This window comes from Nicotiana tabacum, chromosome 2 (assembly GCF_000715075.1).
Source record: "Nicotiana tabacum cultivar K326 chromosome 2, ASM71507v2, whole genome shotgun sequence".
NCBI classification, from domain to species: domain Eukaryota; kingdom Viridiplantae; phylum Streptophyta; class Magnoliopsida; order Solanales; family Solanaceae; genus Nicotiana; species Nicotiana tabacum.
This window is the reverse complement of record NC_134081.1, coordinates 109,113,738-109,131,342: the sequence shown is the minus strand read 5'-3', so window position 1 is coordinate 109,131,342 and position 17,605 is coordinate 109,113,738. Positions and strand designations below refer to the sequence as shown.

At 39.8% G+C, this 17,605-nt stretch overlaps 1 protein-coding gene across 1 annotated transcript; it reads right to left on the bottom strand.

The window, feature by feature from the left end:
• Positions 1 to 15,111: 15,111 nt before the first annotated feature.
• Positions 15,112 to 15,920, bottom strand: LOC142167837 (uncharacterized). The gene is made up of 2 exons (XM_075227984.1): positions 15,915 to 15,920; positions 15,112 to 15,579 (listed from the first exon to the last, which is right to left on the bottom strand). Exons 1-2 carry the CDS (start codon positions 15,918 to 15,920, stop codon positions 15,112 to 15,114), a joined length of 474 nt encoding a protein of 157 aa, XP_075084085.1.
• Positions 15,921 to 17,605: the final 1,685 nt, after the last annotated feature.

The following is a 17,605-nucleotide window of genomic DNA, read 5'->3' as shown; positions in this document are numbered from 1 at the left end:
GTCCGTAAAAAGGATCCACACCCCGTAAGATATATCTGATTTCAAAAGGAGTTCCCTTTCGACTTCGGGTATGAGGGTTGGCGTGAAGTCGACAATGAAGTCTGCCAAAATTTGAGACTTGATGGCCGTGCGGGATTGATATTCGATATCGTATCCACTGAGTTCGATGGACCATTTGGCCAATCGGCCTGATAGTTCAGGCCTATGTAAGATATTTCGGAATGGGTAGGTGGTTAATACGCTTATGGGGTGACATTGGAAATTCGGCCTTAACTTTCTAGATGCGCTTACCAGGGCAAGTGCCAATTTTTCTAAGTGCGGATACCTAGTTTCCTCTTCTCCTAAGGTCCGACTCACGTAATAAACGAAAAATTGCGTACCTTACTCTTCTCGAACTAGGACGCTGCTTACGACGACTTCCGATACCGCCAAGTAAAGGTAGAGCTTCTCGTCCGCTTTCGGAGTATGAAGCAGTGGCGGGCTCGAGAGGTATCGTTTCAATTCCTGTAATGCTTGTTGGCATTCCGGCGTCCAAGCGAAGTCGTTCTTCTTTTTGAGTAGGGAGAAAAATTTGTGACTTCGATCCGATGATCTTGAAATGAATCGGCCTAAGGCTGCAATTCTTCCCGTTAACCTTTGTACAGCTTTCACGCTGTCCACGATGGTGATATCTTCGATGGCCTTGATTTTGTCGGGGTTGATCTCAATTCCCCGATTTGAGACCATGAAGCCGAGGAACTTTCCCGAACCGACCCCGAAAGCACATTTTTCGGGATTGAGCTTCATGTTGAATTTCCTCAGAATCTTGAACGTTTCCTGCAAATGGGCCAAATGGTCCTCTGTGCGCAGGGACTTAACTAGCATGTCATCAATATAAACTTCCATCGTTTTACCTATTTGTTCATCGAACATTCTGTTTACTAGGCGTTGATAAGTAACTCCTGGATTTTTTAGCCCGAAGGGCATTACGTTATAACAATATGTTCCATATCGGGTCACAAATGAAGTATTTTCCCGATCGTCCGGATTCATCTGAATTTGATTATACCCGGAATAGGCGTCGAGAAAGGTGAGAATCTCGTGGTCGGCTGTGGCATCGATCATACGATCGATGTTGGGCAGTGGGGAGGAATCTTTGGGGCATGCTTTGTTCAAATCCTTATAGTCCACACACATTCTAAGTTTGTTTTCTTTTTTAGGTACAAAAACCACATTGGCTAACCATTCGGGGTATTTCACTTCCCGAATGGACCCTATATTGAGAAGTTTGGTTACCTTGTCCTTTATGAATGCGTGCTTTTCCTCGGACTGGGGCCTTTTTTTTTGCTTCACCGGTCTGAACATAGGGTTCAAGCTTAGCTGGTGCGCCGTTATGTCCAGCGGGATCCCTGTTATATCTAGATAGGACCAGGAAAAACAATTGATGTTATTGATAAGAAATTGAATGTGTTTCTTCCTGAGTTCGGGGCTCAAACCCGTTCCGAGGTATACCTTTTGTTCGGGCTAGTGTTCGATCAGTACGATTTGCTCCAGTTCCTCAATTGTTGATTTGGTGGCATCGAAATCATCGGGGGTTACAAAGGATCGAGGGATCCATCGATCATCATCATCCTCTTCAACGTTTTGCTTACCTGGTCGGGTCGAAGCTGATTTCTGTGATTACTATTTGGCGCTCTGCTTTGAACCTGATCCTTTCATTGGTGAAGGTGAGGATATTGATTTTGCTTCTTCGACGGAGAACATTTCCTCTGCGGCCGGTTGTTCCCCGTACACTATTTTGATACCTTCTGATGTTGGGAATTTGAGGACCTGGTGTAGGGTCGAGGGTACGGCTCTCATGCTGTGGATCCACGGCCTTTCGAAGAGGGCGTTATATCTCGTATCACCTTCAATTACGTGAAACTTTATTTGCTGGATAGTTCCGGCTACGTTTATTGGTAGGGTGATCTCGCCTTTAGTGGTTTCACATACCATATTAAATCCGTTTAGAACCAGAGTTGCGGGTACGACCTGATCCTGCAGGCCGAGCTATTCTATGACCCTCGATCTGATGATATTGGCCGAGCTACCTGGATCAATTAACACATGCTTAATCTTAGTTTTATTCATGAGTACGGATATTACCAGCGCGTCATTATGGGGTTGGATGATTCCCTCTGTATCTTCATCACTGAAGGATAAAGTCCCTGCGGGTGCATGATCTTGGGTTTGAGATCGCTTCACAATCGACATTTTAGCGTGTTTAAGCATCGGTCCCTGGGGGGCATCGACGCCGCCGCCGATCATGTGAATGACGTGTTGCGGTTCTTCTGGCTAGTTTCTCTTACCGAATTCCTTGTCTCTAAAATGGTTCTTCACCCTATCGCTCAGAAATTCCCTAAGGTGCCCTTTATTAAATAAGCGGGCAACTTCCTCTCTTAGTTGCCTGCAATCTTCCGTTTTGTGACCATGGTTGCCATGATATTTGCACATTTGATTGGGATTCCTTTGGGCAGGATCAGTTTGCATGAGTCGAGGCCATCTGGTGTCTTTGATGCGTCCGATGGCCGATACAATGGCAGATGTACCAATGTTGAAATTATACTTCGAAAGTCGAGGGATTTCTATAGGATCTGTATATTTATCAAAGCCGCTCTTGCTCATAAGTCACCGAGAATTTTGCCCCCGATCAATCCTTCGGTTGTTCCGAACCGTGTCACGTGCTGAACTGTTGTTCATCCGATCTGTGTTGTACGGTTGGTATCGATCTCTGTTCGACCTTTGCTCTCTGTTAGCTTCCCTTTGATTTTTAGTGGTTGTGTGGTTCTGTCGTACGGGCCCATACAGAGCTCCCAATTGATCATCTTCGACCCTGATTTTTGATTGGTACCGATTGTGTACATCTGCCCAAGTTATTACAGGGTACTCAATCAAATATTTTTTTCAGCCGATGTGACGCTGTCGAGCTTAGCCCATTCAGTCCTTGGGTGAAAGCTTGTACGGCCCAATCATCTATGACCGGTGGCAAGTCCATACGCTCTATTTGAAATCGGGATACGAATTTCCTCAGCATCTCGTTACCCCTATGCTTTACTTTGAAGAGGTCCGATTTTCTTGTTGCAACCTTTATGGCACCAGCATGTGCTTTTACGAACGAGTCCGCTAACATGGCGAAAGAATCAATGGAATTCGGCGGCAAGTTGTGATACCAGATCATCGCTCTTTTTGCGAGGGTCTCTCCGAACTTTTTCAACAACACGGATTCGATTTCATCATCCTCCAAATCGTTGCCTTTGATGGCGTATGTGTAGGAGGTGATGTGTTTGTTAGGATCGGTCGTACCGTTATATTTGGGAATTTCGGGCATACGAAATTTTTTGGGGATTGGTTTTGCTGCCGCGCTCGAGGGAAAAGGCTTTTGTATGAATTTTTTTGAATCGAGCCCTTTTATCATTGGCGGAGCCCCTGGAATTTGATCGACCCTAGCGTTATACGTTTTCACTTTTTTGTCGTTGGCTTCGACTCGCTTCGTGAGTTCCTCGAGCAATTTAGCAATTTCAGGAGCAATCCCCCGATTCCCGCTCGTTTGATTTCACTACGACGGGTTCCGTTTTGGGTGTGACTTCTCGAAGAAGCGGATTAGAGTTCGGCCCGCTTTGCGTATGGGTTCGGCTCTGCAATTGAGCTATTGCTGCTTGTTGGGCTTGCAACATTTTGAAAATCATACGCAAGCTGACCCCGATTTCCCCCGTACTGTAGGTGTATCGAGTTATAGATCGAGCACCGCCCTGAACGCTCCTCTTTGGTTCAGAACACTGATTCGCTTCTAGAGCTATTTGCGAATTGATATCCAGTGGTACTTCGGCTCGAATTTCGGGTTCTTCGTTTCGAGCCTCGTTACTGTTCTTAGGTAGCCTTCCGGCCCCGGGCACCAAGTTGTTGGTTTCATCTTGAAGGCCGGCTTCGAGGTCGATAGGTAGAGCCATGGCTGATTCGAAGTTGTAAGCTGGAGTGTACTGTAGATTTATATCAAACAATCACCGTTACCCTTAGCCCCACGGTGGGCGCCAAACTGTTTACCCAAAAAATCGGATAACGTTAAATTTAGATATGGTTCTAAGGGTATGCAAATTTCTTTGATATAAAATGACAATACATGTATTTTTGCTGTGACAATAGAAAATGATGGAAAGGAAGACTGAAAAATATTAGAAAAACAAGCACAATGAAATCTTAATGTCTCCCCCCTATTGCAGTCTATCTCCCCTTTTATAGTAGAGGGTCACTACTTTATTTGTAACAACATAAAATAATACATATAGTGGAGAACCCATGATGGTTTGTCTCTCCCTTGATTCTCGCCAAGATTCTCTCCCTTGGTGCGGTTGTAACGGCTCTTGTCTTGCGAGCTTGACACTGACTCGAGCTTGGTGCTAGATCGAATCCCCAGTCTTAGTTCGAGCTCGGTTCTGCCTTGGAGCATCGATATTCAGGGCCTGTATCGGTCGTCGTTATCCCGTAATCCGATCCGGATGCGGGTTCGATAATGATATCGAGTTTTGCGTTTGATTGGTTTTATAGCTCGAAGCTCGACGTCTCTACTTCGGAATTCGTCCGAGCTCGCCATGCGGATACCCTTCGATTGAAACGTCATTGTCTCGACCGGTCTTTATGACTTAGAATCGGTTTTGACCGTACACATCATGTTCTCTTATCACACGCGATTCAAGATTTTAACTCAGTCAATGGTAAGTAACTATTTACTCAAAATCACTAATGACAATTAATAAGTGTAAACTTAATGTACGTACTCTCTTTTTTGTTCTTCCAATGTTAATTGATTGTTCAAGTTTCTTTTTTGAATAAGTTCATGGCACAACATATAGATTCAGAACCATTTTAAGCTACAAAACAGGAAAAAAGGGTTATGCAAAAAGACAGATGAAATAGTAATACATATTTATCAATGAAAACAAGACTGTCGGATATACTGTATAGGTTGAGGGATTAGGTCTTTATAAATAGTGCCTAGTGACCAAGGCTGTTGAAAAATTGGAGAATTTATAACCAACGAAAAGGATTGTTCTGTGACCCATCTCATCGAGGTGAGTCATGAATATCTTCGTGATGTTGATAATTGGCAAATTTAGAAATGTTAATTTCCAGAATAACGGGAATTTGGGTTAGCAGATATGAGTTAACACTAATTATGATAGAGCATCAAATCATCTAGGTAAGACTACTTCAGTACTTGAACGTACCCAAAAAAAAAAAAGGAATATCAAATAATTTCTTAGTAAAATTCCTATAAGTTTGGATGGAGAAATTATTACTAGGGAAATTAACTTAAATAGCCACACGCTTAAAAATAAAATAGTCGGCAGATATATTATACATAATTAGTGTAACTATATGTATATTGGCTAGGGGACTGAAATATTTTTGTCGGGCGGCCAAATGTGTTAAAAACCAAATCATTAGTACTATCTTTGCAACTTTGCCCAAGGATTTTACATCAGGAGCTAGGAAATCATTCATAGATGATAATTAGAGTGCACATACTTTTCGAGACATCTTCAATTTGAAATTCTCACTGAAAATAATCATACGTTTTCTTCCCTTTGCTTACTTTTAATAAAACAGATACAGAAAAAGCTCAAAGTTGCAGACCTTCCTTACTTGATGTAATAAAGAACTAGCACTCTAATTTCCTCTTAATTTGACCCTAAGTTTCTTAGGCTTTTTTTAAAAAAATAAAAAAAATTACGAGATGGGAGCATTTATAATTAGTTAATCTCAACCATTTATAAAAATTTCCATGTGATCTTCATCTCTTTTATAAAAATTTCCATGTGTTCTTGAGATTGTTTGGTTTTCTTAAATCATTGATTTTTAAGTAAAACGGCCCATGTCGTGGTGGGTTAGGTAGATCGTCAAGTAAGTTAAGATCTCATTATTTCGTTTTAATGTAGTTTTTAATAAAAACGTAACCTAATAACCATTCACTCAAACATGCGGCGTGACAAGGCGGGATATATATATATATATATATATATATATATATATATATATATATATATATATATATATATATATATATAGAGAGAGAGAGAGAGAGAGAGAGAGAGAGAGAATTTTAACATCTCAACTAAAGTTTGTTCCCATTACTATTAGACACTCCAACATAATATAAAGTGTGTCAATTAAACACAAAATTTGCAGTCCAAGAAGATTTTTCTTTTTTGTCTAATTTCTCGTCTCAAAGTGTTGTTTTTGAGACGAACTTACTTAGGAGATGGAGACTGTGGAAGATGGAGAACTTTTGTCTAATTTCTCGTCTCAAAGTGTTGTTTTTAAGAAGAAGATGAGGAAATAGCTTCCTTGTGAATTTTGATTTTTGGTCTCGATTTACTTTTGAAATTGCTTGATTTTGAAGTGAAGAGTAGAAATTGATTTTGAAGTGAAGAGTCGATATTGAAGAAAGAATGGCTGATAAAAAGATGAATGATGTAAACTAAGGGTCCATCAAACTGTCAGTTTTCACAGAACACACACACAACAGTAAGTAAAAGACACAACAAAGTTTTACGTGGAAAACTCCCAACTCACGGGATTAAAAATCACGACCTACCCTCGTAGGATTTGAACTTCACTAACTGAGCAAACTTTAGATTACAATATATTGTAATCTAGAAATTAACCTCTTAATCTCTCACCTACTTGTAATAACTCTATTACAAGCCTCTTTGTAATAACTCTATTACAAAGTACATACTTTGACTAACTCTAGCCAAAACACAAATACATGATTTATGGTTTTACAAAAGATCTCCTACATAAATGCTTCTAAGTAAGTTGGGTAGGAGTTACAAATAGATAACGCTAACAAAGATACAAGGACATATGATAGACTTAGTGTTGGGATCTGGTCCTTGGTTCTGTTGTTGCTTTGTTCTTCACTTACTTGAAAGTCGACAATACACATGAGAGAGAAGTGATGATATAGGGTTTTTACAAGTGTGTGCATTTCCCTTGCCTCATGTTCGTAATATACAAGTGAGGTCATTGGGATGATGTATGTAATTATCCGGTACAAGGCATGCTCCATGAAATGACTATTGCACTATTGAGTGCGCAAAAATCTGTGCAGCAACTTTACAGTTGAAAAGAGTTGACTTATACTGTCATCAGAGGAACTGATGACCATCTGTTCCCTCTCATGTTTCTTTGACTCAAGTTGTTAGGACTTACGTCAGACTTGAGACTTGTTATTCTTGAGCACTTTGAGGACGTGTAACAGGTTCCAAATTTAGTTCTTATTAAGAAATTTGTTAGATCGTTAAAATACACAAAGGCACGTAACTTAACAATTTTTTTCTTTTTGATTATGACAAACTTATAATTGAAGTTTCCCCTAAGAACCAGATCCCCTTCTCAACCCCGAGGACCTGTTCCCCTTCTCAATTTTCTTCCCACTTTTGGCATCATAAAAAGATTATACACAAGTAAATGCAAAAAAAAGTCAGCAAAGTTAACTTAGGCCATATGTGTGCACACAACATGATTAAAAACAGAGTGTAAGAGTATAACATACATAGAAAAAGATGATATGCTCATTAATTTAAAGAGAAGAAATCAGATATTAGTAGCATCGTTGTTACAAAAACATCCACACAAAAAAATAACTTAAAATACCAGTCTTAGGAACAACAAAAAAAAAAACTAAGGTAGGACAGACATCATTCAACTGGACACTAGGAAGGGAACTGTTTAAGGGGCACTAGATGGGGGAGGGAAGGAAGGGGAGGCAAGGGTTCTGAGAAGAATATCCATTCGAGCACTTGTAGACACTTGCTCGTTAATCAGTCTCTCTTTCAAGTCCTCAACCTATTTTCTGAGATCTGCATTTTCTGTGGTCAGGCAAGCAACCTCTGTGCCTTGTGTACTGCTAGAACTAGGTGCCTTCTTGGCCTGACTAAGTTTCCCTTCAAGAATGGATTACGTGACTTTAACCTCCTCACTCCTCATTTGCAGCATTCTGAGCATCAATCAATTGAGAAATAGTGAAATTATTGCCAACACCCACTTTCTTGTCAATACATTCACATTCCTCCAAGGTTGTCTTTGAGAAAGTTTGCTTGCGAGTTCCTACTATTGCTTTTTTCAAAGGGACTTTGAAGAAGTTAAACACCTTAGTGATCATGAACCCATAAGGCAAGCCATGATTTCCCTCTTTGAAGTATGCCACCTTCTTCATATGTTCAATAATAAGGCCAAGCAGATTGATGGCGGTGTAGGCATCCAGGGCTTCCATGAGGAACAAGTTTGCTTTTGAAGTAATAGAACGCCTTTATGCACGTGGAAGCAAGACCTTATTCACCATTTCAAACAGAAGTTGATACACTGGAAGGAGGGCCTTCCTGTGTACCCGTTCCCCATGCTGCACAACATCATCTTTCAGAATGGCTCTTCTAAAGTTAGGAGAACATGTCCCTTCAATGGATGAGAGCCCTTCACTAGGCACTCCCAAAATATTCCTTAGAACATCCTCGTCCATCACAAAATATATGCCATTGACCTTCAAGCAAATGTTATCATCTTCCACTGTAAACATATCTGCATAGAAGCTACGAACCTCTTCCTCAGAAACCTTGGGACTCTCATTGGTGAACAAATGAGTTGACTTCTGAAAATCACAAATGTCAAATAGTTATCTCATCCCTGACATATCGAGAATGTCAGTTTAAAAAGTTTTTCCCCATAGCACCCTCTACTTCCTAAGGTTTTCTCTGCCTTCATCCTTTGACACAGTCACTTTGGCCTTCTTGGAGGAACCAGGTTCCTCTTTGCCACTAGCCCTCCCCTTCACTGATTTCCTCACATTTTTCTCCTTCTTTTCATACTTCTCTCCCTCGACACTTGTCACCTCTACAACTTTCACATATGACCCTCTCCTAGGCTTTGGAATTACAAGTTTCTTGGAGGATTTACGAATTAAGGAAGCAGGTTCCTCATTCACCTCTTCATCGTCAACATGAACAACAAGTGCTAGAGGCACATCCTCCTCATTTACTAGATTTCCCCCTTACTCCCACCTCCTTTTTTTTCTTTTTCTCTTTGTTTTTCTTTAGAACAATCTCATAAGCTTCTTTCTTTTGCAGCCTGGTAGTGGATCCTTTAAGAATGGGCTCTTTGGGAATTGAACTACCACTTCTAGCAGCGATGAATCTTGCCACAGTCACATTATCATAGTCTTCCTCACTATGTTCATTTTCCTCTCCAGATAGAGATCTCATCCCAGGAATGACAAAGTTCAACGGCTCAATATCGAAGTGAGGATAAGGAGCATGATCAGTACTGACCTGGGGCTCTTTTGAGGAGCAATGTGTTTCATCCCAAGTAGGAGCAGAGTGCTCTTCTTGGGCAGAGGGATCTTGTCCCTCTGTTGTTTTCCCAGTAGTACTGACTGGTGCCAAATTTTCAAAAGGCACCACTTCCCCACCCTCAGCTTTGTGACTTTAACCTTCCCCCTGAGACCCAATGGTCTCATCATCACACTCATATCCTCAAACTAATCCTCCCTCTGCAGCAATCACTAACATGTTCTCAATGGCTTCTTTCTCATTCACCCCCAAAATAGAATTAGAAGATGCAAGAGGAACATTACCTGACGGAATGGAAATAATCAGATCAAAGCTTGGAGCGGGCACTGCTGATACTTCACCACTGCCAACCATATCTTGTTGGGTTTTAGAGATTTCGCCAATTTTCTGACTGGAGACCTCTTGTCCCTCGTCTCCGTCTATTATTTCGTCGTCTGCCATTATTTTCGTCGAGGTAGAAGGAAAGGTTATAGCAACGAATATTTTGGGGTTCTGAGTCTTACGATTGCAGTGAGAACCAGAACTCGATTGGGTTGGAGAAGATATAGTAGGTGGTTGTTGGTCTGGTGTGGGGTTTTGACTGGGTGACAGTTGAGACTCAGACGCACACTCATGTGCTTTGTGAGATGAAGACACAGTAGGGATGACACTGGTAGTGCTTGAAAGCTCTGGATTCTAAGACATAATGGAGTTTGGAAGTAGAGACACGAGAAAGAGAGGGTTTGCGTTTGAAAGTGAAGAGAATTTTGTGGTTTTGATGTGGATAGTTTGGAAAGAGACGTCTTTTGGGATTATTTAGAGGGAGTGAGGGACCGGTTACAAGCGGGTGTAACTTATTGGGTAGACAGGTTAGTTTGTAATGGGTGTGGCGTTTGGATTTTAAATAGATGAGAGAGGGAGACAGAAACATTTAATAACGTCGCACTTTTATAGCCGTTTAAAGTGTGCATGAGTGTAAAAGGAGCTACTAACCTGAGTCAAGGGAACCAGGTTTCCTAACTGAGTTTTGTAAATGGTAGCTTCATCTTTTTACCAAGATGCAAGGTTATTGACTGCTTGTTTACTCTATAATTCTCATGCGTGTTTACCTTTAACGGTATACAGATGAGTTAGAGTTTGCCAGAAAATGCTTTTTAGCAGTTTTACCTGTTCACTTTTTAATAGCCAATCATTGAGGGACCTGGTACTCAGTTTGATTTTATCAGCCCTAATTCCATCCAATTCTTTTCAAAGTGCTCTCTACTCAATACTTTGGTGAAGATATCTGTTACCTTGACCTCTATTTTGCAGAACTTCATACAGATGAGGCCCTTTTTAACATTATCCCCGAGAAAATAATGTCGCACATCAATGTGCTTTGTTCGCTTATGCTGAACCGGGTTCTTTGAAATGTTAAGAGCACTTGTGTTAAAACACAATAATGGCACATAATCCGATAACACACCGAAATCCTCCAGTTATTGATTGATCAATAGAAGTTGAGCACAACATGCGGTAACTGCCACATACTCAACTTCTGCAAGAGCCACAAAGTTTTGTTTCTTTGTACCCCATGAGATGAAGCACGTTCCCAGAAAGTGCGCCATGTAAGATGTGCTTTTTCTATCCACTAGATAACCAGCTTAATCAACATCGGCATACCTAATTAAGTCGAAATTATCTCCTGAAGGATAGTAGATAACCAGGTCTACGTTCCTTTGAAATACCTTAGAATCCTCTTGGCAGCTTTCAGATGAGATTCCTTTGGACTGGATTGAAATCTAGCACATAATCCCACACTTAATACAATATCAGGTCTGCTAGCTGTGAGATATAAAAGTGAACCAATGATGCCTCTGTACATGGTTTCATTCACAGGAGAACTAGGTTCATCCATGTCCAGACGAGTAGTAGTGGCAATAGGAGTATCAATGATTTTTGAACTTTCCATCTCAAATTTCTTCAGGAGCTCTTTAATATACTTCTGCTGACTTATCATCGCTCCCTTAGGGGTTTGCTTAACTTGCAACCCTAAGAAAAAATTCAATTCCCCCATCATGCTCATTTCAAACTCGCTTCCCAAAGATGATGTCGTCAACATAAACTTGCACAATGAGCAGGTTCCTCCCTTGTTTCTTCAAAAATAGGGTGTTTTTGATTTTTCCTCTTGTAAAGCCATTTTCAAGAAGGACTTGGACAACCTTTCATACCATGTATGAGGGACCTGTTTCAGCCATATAATTCCTTGTCAAGTTTGAATACATGTTCATGATGATCATGACACTCAAATCCAGGTGGTTGTTTGACGAAGACTTCTTCCTTTAAATATCCATTTAGAAATGCACTTTTGACATCCATTTGGAACAATTTTAATTCCATATGAGATGCAAAGTCAATGAGGATTATGATGGCTTCCATTTGAGCAACTGGGAAAAAGTCTCATCATAGTTGATCCTTTCATCTTGATTGTAGCCTTGAACTACTAACCTGACCTTGTTCCTTGTTGTATTTCCAAACTCATCAAGCTTGTTTCTGAACACCCACCCGGTTCCTATAACAGTTATATCTGAGGGTCGAGGAATCAGGTGCCATACATAATTCCTCTTAAATTAATGGAGTTCATCTTGCATAGCAGTAATCCAGTCAGCATCTTTCAATGCCTCATTAATATTTTTGGGCTTAATTTGAGAAAGGAAAGCTGATAAGGCAAGCGAACTTCTTGTCTTTGATCTGGTTTGAATTCCTGAATCAAGATGAGTGATCATATTTTGGAGAGGATGTGATTTGGAGAGGATGTGAACTTTTGTGCTTCCAATTAGACACCTCAATCTCACTGTGTGAAGATCTAGGTTCCTCTGAATGAGATCCATTGTTGGCATCTATAGAGGGGTGACTACCACTTCTCTACTCAGCATCAGGGTTTCCTTGCACGACATCAGCAACTCTGTCTTTTGCTTCAGTTGTTGTGATGGAACCATGTTCTTATGTTTTAGCTGAAGGTTCTGTTTTATTCTCTTCGTTGGATTCCTTGACTTGGCTCATCAAATAAGCCTTTCCATTTGCCATATCAATAACTTATCATGTGAATCTTTCCCACATAAGTGGTGTGATTCATCAAAGATTACATATATGCTTTCTTTAACACATTGAGTCCTTTTGTTGTAGACCTTGTATGCTTTGCTTTGTGAGGAATATCCAAGAAATATTCCTTCATCACTTTTGGCATCAAATTTTCTCAGCTCTTCCTTACCATTATTGAGAACAAAGCATTTGCATCCAAACGTTCTTAGGTGAGTTAGCTTGGGCTTCCTCCCGTTCAGCAATTCTTATGGAGTTTTGTTTAAGAGGGACCTGATCATGCACCTGTTTACCAAATAGCATGCAGTGTTGACTGCCTCTGCCCAGAAGCCTTTTGCTATGACACTGTCAATTATCATAGTCTTTTTCATGTCTTCAAGAGCCCTATTTTTCTACTCTACAACACTATTTTGTTGTGGTGTTTTGGGAGCTGAAAAATTGTGACTTATACTATTTTTAGCACAGAATTCGTCGAAATTTGTATTATCAAACTCTGTGCCATGATCAGACCTTATACTCACAACATTATGGCTCATCTTCACTTGAATCTTCTTCACAAAGGCAACAAAGACTGGAAAGGTTTTATCCTTGGTTTTGAGAAACAAGGTCCATGTAAATCTGGAGTAGTCATCGACTATGATGAAAATGTACTTCTTTCCTCCTCTACTTGTTACCCTCATAGGTCCACATAGGTCCATATAGAGGAGATCATGTGTCCTTGAGGTGCTTACTTCATTTTTGGGCTTGAAGTAGGACCTTGTGATCCGTGAACCTTGACTTGGGCATCCCACGAACCAGGTTCTTCTTGACCAATTTGTTCAGTAATGAAAAGCTTGCATGTCCAAATCTACTGTGCCATAGCTCAGCATCATCATCAACAACACTCAAACATGTAAGATCCACATTGTGCAAAGACTCAAAATCAGCAACATAGATATTTTTGAATCTTTTTGCCAATAGAACCACTTCACCAGTCACAAGATTTGTGATAGTGCAAGTTTTTTTTATAAGAATTCCACTTTATTTTCTTTGTTGAAAGTTTGAGAGATACTCAGTAGGCTATATTTCAAGCCATTTACATAGTACACATTCTCAATTAAATGAGTGAGCGCCTTCCCAACTCTTCATACTCCCAAAATGTAACCTTCTTTGCCATTGACATAGGACACACTCCCTCCTTGCAGGGCTTTGAGTGAAAGGAAATCATCAATGCTTCCAGTCATATACTTAGATCAGCCACTATCCATATACCATCTTTGGTTTCTTCCTTTTACTGCTCCCTGCACACGAAAATCAAGGATTAGACTTAGAAACCCAAACAAGTTTGGGTCCCTTGTAATGAGGAAAATGGCGAATTAAACTTATTTTTGTCCAAGTAGGCATTACACGTTTTTTATTGGAGTGATCAGGTTCTTTAGCAGTAGTTACCTTTTCAACAAAAACTTTATTTTTCTGTTGAGACTTAATTCTAGCCTTACAGGTTTCTTTAAAGTGCCATGTGTTACTACAATGAATGCAAAGCCAGTTATTAGGGACAGTAACATACTTGTTGTGTGGATTGTAGGGAGTCCTTTTCTTTTAGAACCCGACTCACTGCATGTTCCCCCCGTTCCTTTTATACATGGCAGTGATTGTATCAGAGGACCAGGTCCACTTTAGAGATTTTTTTAGGTTATTTTTAACTCTTCCTAGATCTTCCTGAAGTTGTCTGTTTCTTTCAAGTTCAGCAAACAGACTAGATTTCACCATTTTGAGCTCATTTTCAAGCTTAAGGCGTTCCTCACTTGCAACTTCCTTTCCCTTTTGGATGTTCCCAGAACTGTTTTCCCCTTTTAATTCCTCAATTGTTTCCTTTAGATCCACAACTACTACCAATAGGTCATCTCTCTCATGCTCTATGTTTTCAATTCTTTTAGTTAGAGCATCTTTGTCTTTCTTTAGAACCTCAATTATCTCTTATAGGTTAACCACTATGACTATCAGATCATCTCTCTCATGTTCTACCTCTCATAGTTCCACAGTTAACATATTTTTATCATTTATAAGATTATGATAAGCATCAATTAAAACATTGGCCAAGGATATAGGATTCTTTTGAGAGTAAGACTTCAAATTTCTTTGAATATCTAGAAAGTTTACCTCATCATCATCATCATCATTATCTTCATCTTGCTATTAGAGCAAAAATAGAGTCACATTCAGCTGTTTCGTTTTCAACTTCTATCATGGAAGTATCACCTTGTTCATCATCTTCCCCAAATTCACTGGAGGAATCTCCCCATGTAGCAAGATCTTGTTTCACAATATTGTCAGTAACATCTTTTCTCTTGAATAACCTGTCACGAACTGGGTTCCTATTGGCTGTTTTGTCTGTGTTATGCTTGTGCTGGTCTTGTTTGAGGAGAGTATAGTCTTTGATAAAATGTCCTGGCTTCCCACATTTATGAAACAAGTCATAAACCTTTGGTTTGAGGGAGCTGCCCCTTTTTGGAATGCCTCAATTTCTGCGAACCATTTTCTGAAATTGCTTTGTGAGGTAGGCCATGTCAGCATCCTCACCACTTGAGTCATTATTGTCTGCCTTGAGGACCAGGTTCTTCTCCTTTTTGGGTTTCATTCTTTCATGGTCCTTCTTCTTCTTCTTCATTTCATAAGTCTTCAGATTTCCAATGTGTTCATCAATGGGCAGCTTTTATAGATCTTTTGCCTCTATGATGGCATTGACTTTGCTTTCCCAAGAGCTAGATAATACGCTAAGTATTTTCCTGAAAAGTTTGTTTCTTAGAATGATTTTTCCTAGAGAGTGGAGCTCATTGATGATGGAGGTGAATCGAGTAAGCATGTCCTGAATGGACTCATCATCCTTCATCCTGAAGAGTTCATACTCTGTAGTGAGCATGTCGATCTTTGATTGCTTGACTTGAGTTATTCCTTCATCTGCGGTTTGGAGAGCTTCCCAGATCTCCTTGGCAGATTGACAGGCCAAGATTTTCTTATACTCGTATGGACCAATACCACAGACGAGGATTTGTTTTGCTCGGAAGTTTTTCTCTATAGCTTTGTGGTCAACATCGTTGTACTCCTTCTTTGTCTTAGGAACTGTCACTATTGGCTCCCCAATGGTCTTCGTGGGAACGAAAGGGCCATCGCAGATGACATCCTAGAGCTCAGAATCCTCAGCTATGATAAATTTATGCATCCTTGTCTTCCACCATCCGTAATATTATTCATTGAATCTTGGTGGTCTATAAGTTGATTGACCTTCTTCAAAGTTTGGTGGAGCAGCCATGTGGATCCTTTCTAGGTGTTAGCCTTGTAGAAAGAACCTGCTATCATACATACTGATGTAAATTAAGGGTCCACCAAACTGTACAGAGAACCCGGTTCTCTATCAGCTTCCATAGAACACACACACACACACAGCAGTAAGTAAAAGACACAACAAAAATTTACATGGAAAACTCCCAGCTCACAGGATTAAAAACCACGACCTACCCTCATAGTATTTCAACCTCACTAACTGAGAAAACTTTAGATTACAACCTATTGTAATCTAGGAATTAACCTCTTAATCCCTCACCTACTTGTAATAACTCAATTACAAGCCTCTTTGTAATAACTCTATTACAAAGAACACATTTTTACTAACTCTAACCAAAACACAAACACATGATTTATGGTTTTACAAAAGATCTCCTAAAGAAATGCTTTTGAACTTGTTGCTGGATCCAAATGGAAGAATGTTTTAAGGAATGAAAATATTGTAACCCCAAGAAATCTTAAAAGAAGAAGAATATTTCAGTTTGTTTCTTTAAAGTTACTCTGAGCTGCCATTTCAAAAAAAAAAAAATGTTGTGCTCTCAGCTTTGATGATAGAGATGACTACATGGAATATAGATAACTTTTGTATAATTTCTCATCTCAATTTGTTGTTTTTAAGAAGAAGATGAGGAAATAGCTTCCTTGTGAATTTTGATTTCTGGTCTCGATTTACTTTTGAAATTGCTTGATTTTGAAGTGAAGAGTCGATATTGATTTTGGGTAGGTGGAATTATGTATTTTTTTACTCGATTTCTCTAAATTTTCGTGAATACACTTTTGCAAAAATATACTTTTAAAAGTACAATATTGCAAAAAGTTCAACCTTGTGCACCACACATGAGAGGATTATAATGACAAGAGATTCAAATTTAAAAAGTACAGTTGATATCAAATTAACCATAAGATAGTCAGATGTATATGACGAGATCCTATTTACAATACAAACTTCACAATTAAATAAGAAATTATCCAGAAAAAAGAATTACAAAAGCTGAGCCAAAGAATAAAGATTCAAGTTAGAAAGACGCACACCTCATTTGTGTTGATGCTCATCACAATAAAGCTAGCCGAGAGGTCTATTCAATTGTCTACAAAAGCATCATGTGAATCCATTTTTCCCCGAAAATGAAAATCTCATGATCACAAACTTGATGAAAACAAAAATCTACCAACTTATTTCATGTGGTTGATAAGTGGGGATTTTGACTGCTTATTATCACCTTTTAGCTTTTGTTTTAGTCTAAAAGCATTGATTGTGTTCCCGAAATTGATAAAATGTGCAAAATTACAGAAATATTGGAAGTTGGACTCCCGATATGAAATCCGACTCAAAAAGGAGTAATCTAAACACAAGGCAATCAAAGGCACAAAATCTCACAAAGTGCGGACCGCAAAATTCCACATACGGCCGCAAACCATGAAGAAAATCCCAGCAGGCTTCCTAGCAACCTGCAGACTGTACAAGAATTGTGCGACCGCAATTGAAGAGTTGGAGATCAACTTCAGAGGGTTTGCAAGTTTTCAAAGTCCAAGTTGCGGACCGCATAAGAATTGTGCGGCCACAGAAGAAGTGCCTTGCAGCCTCAGAAGTAAAGATGCGTACCGCAGAAGATCAGATTGCAGCCGTAGAAATAAAGATGAGGACCGTAGAAGATCATATTACGGCAACAGTGATAAATATGCGGACCATAGAAACTTTGCCTTGTGGTCGCAGTTGAGAATTGTGCGGCCGTAGATTCCCAGCTCCTGGAAGATGGAGAATTCTGCGAACCGCACATGGAATTGTGCGGCCGCAGAACCTCCCGAAGGGGATTTTTATCTAAAATTTTCAGCCTTGTATAAATAGACGAGTTTCACAAAATTAG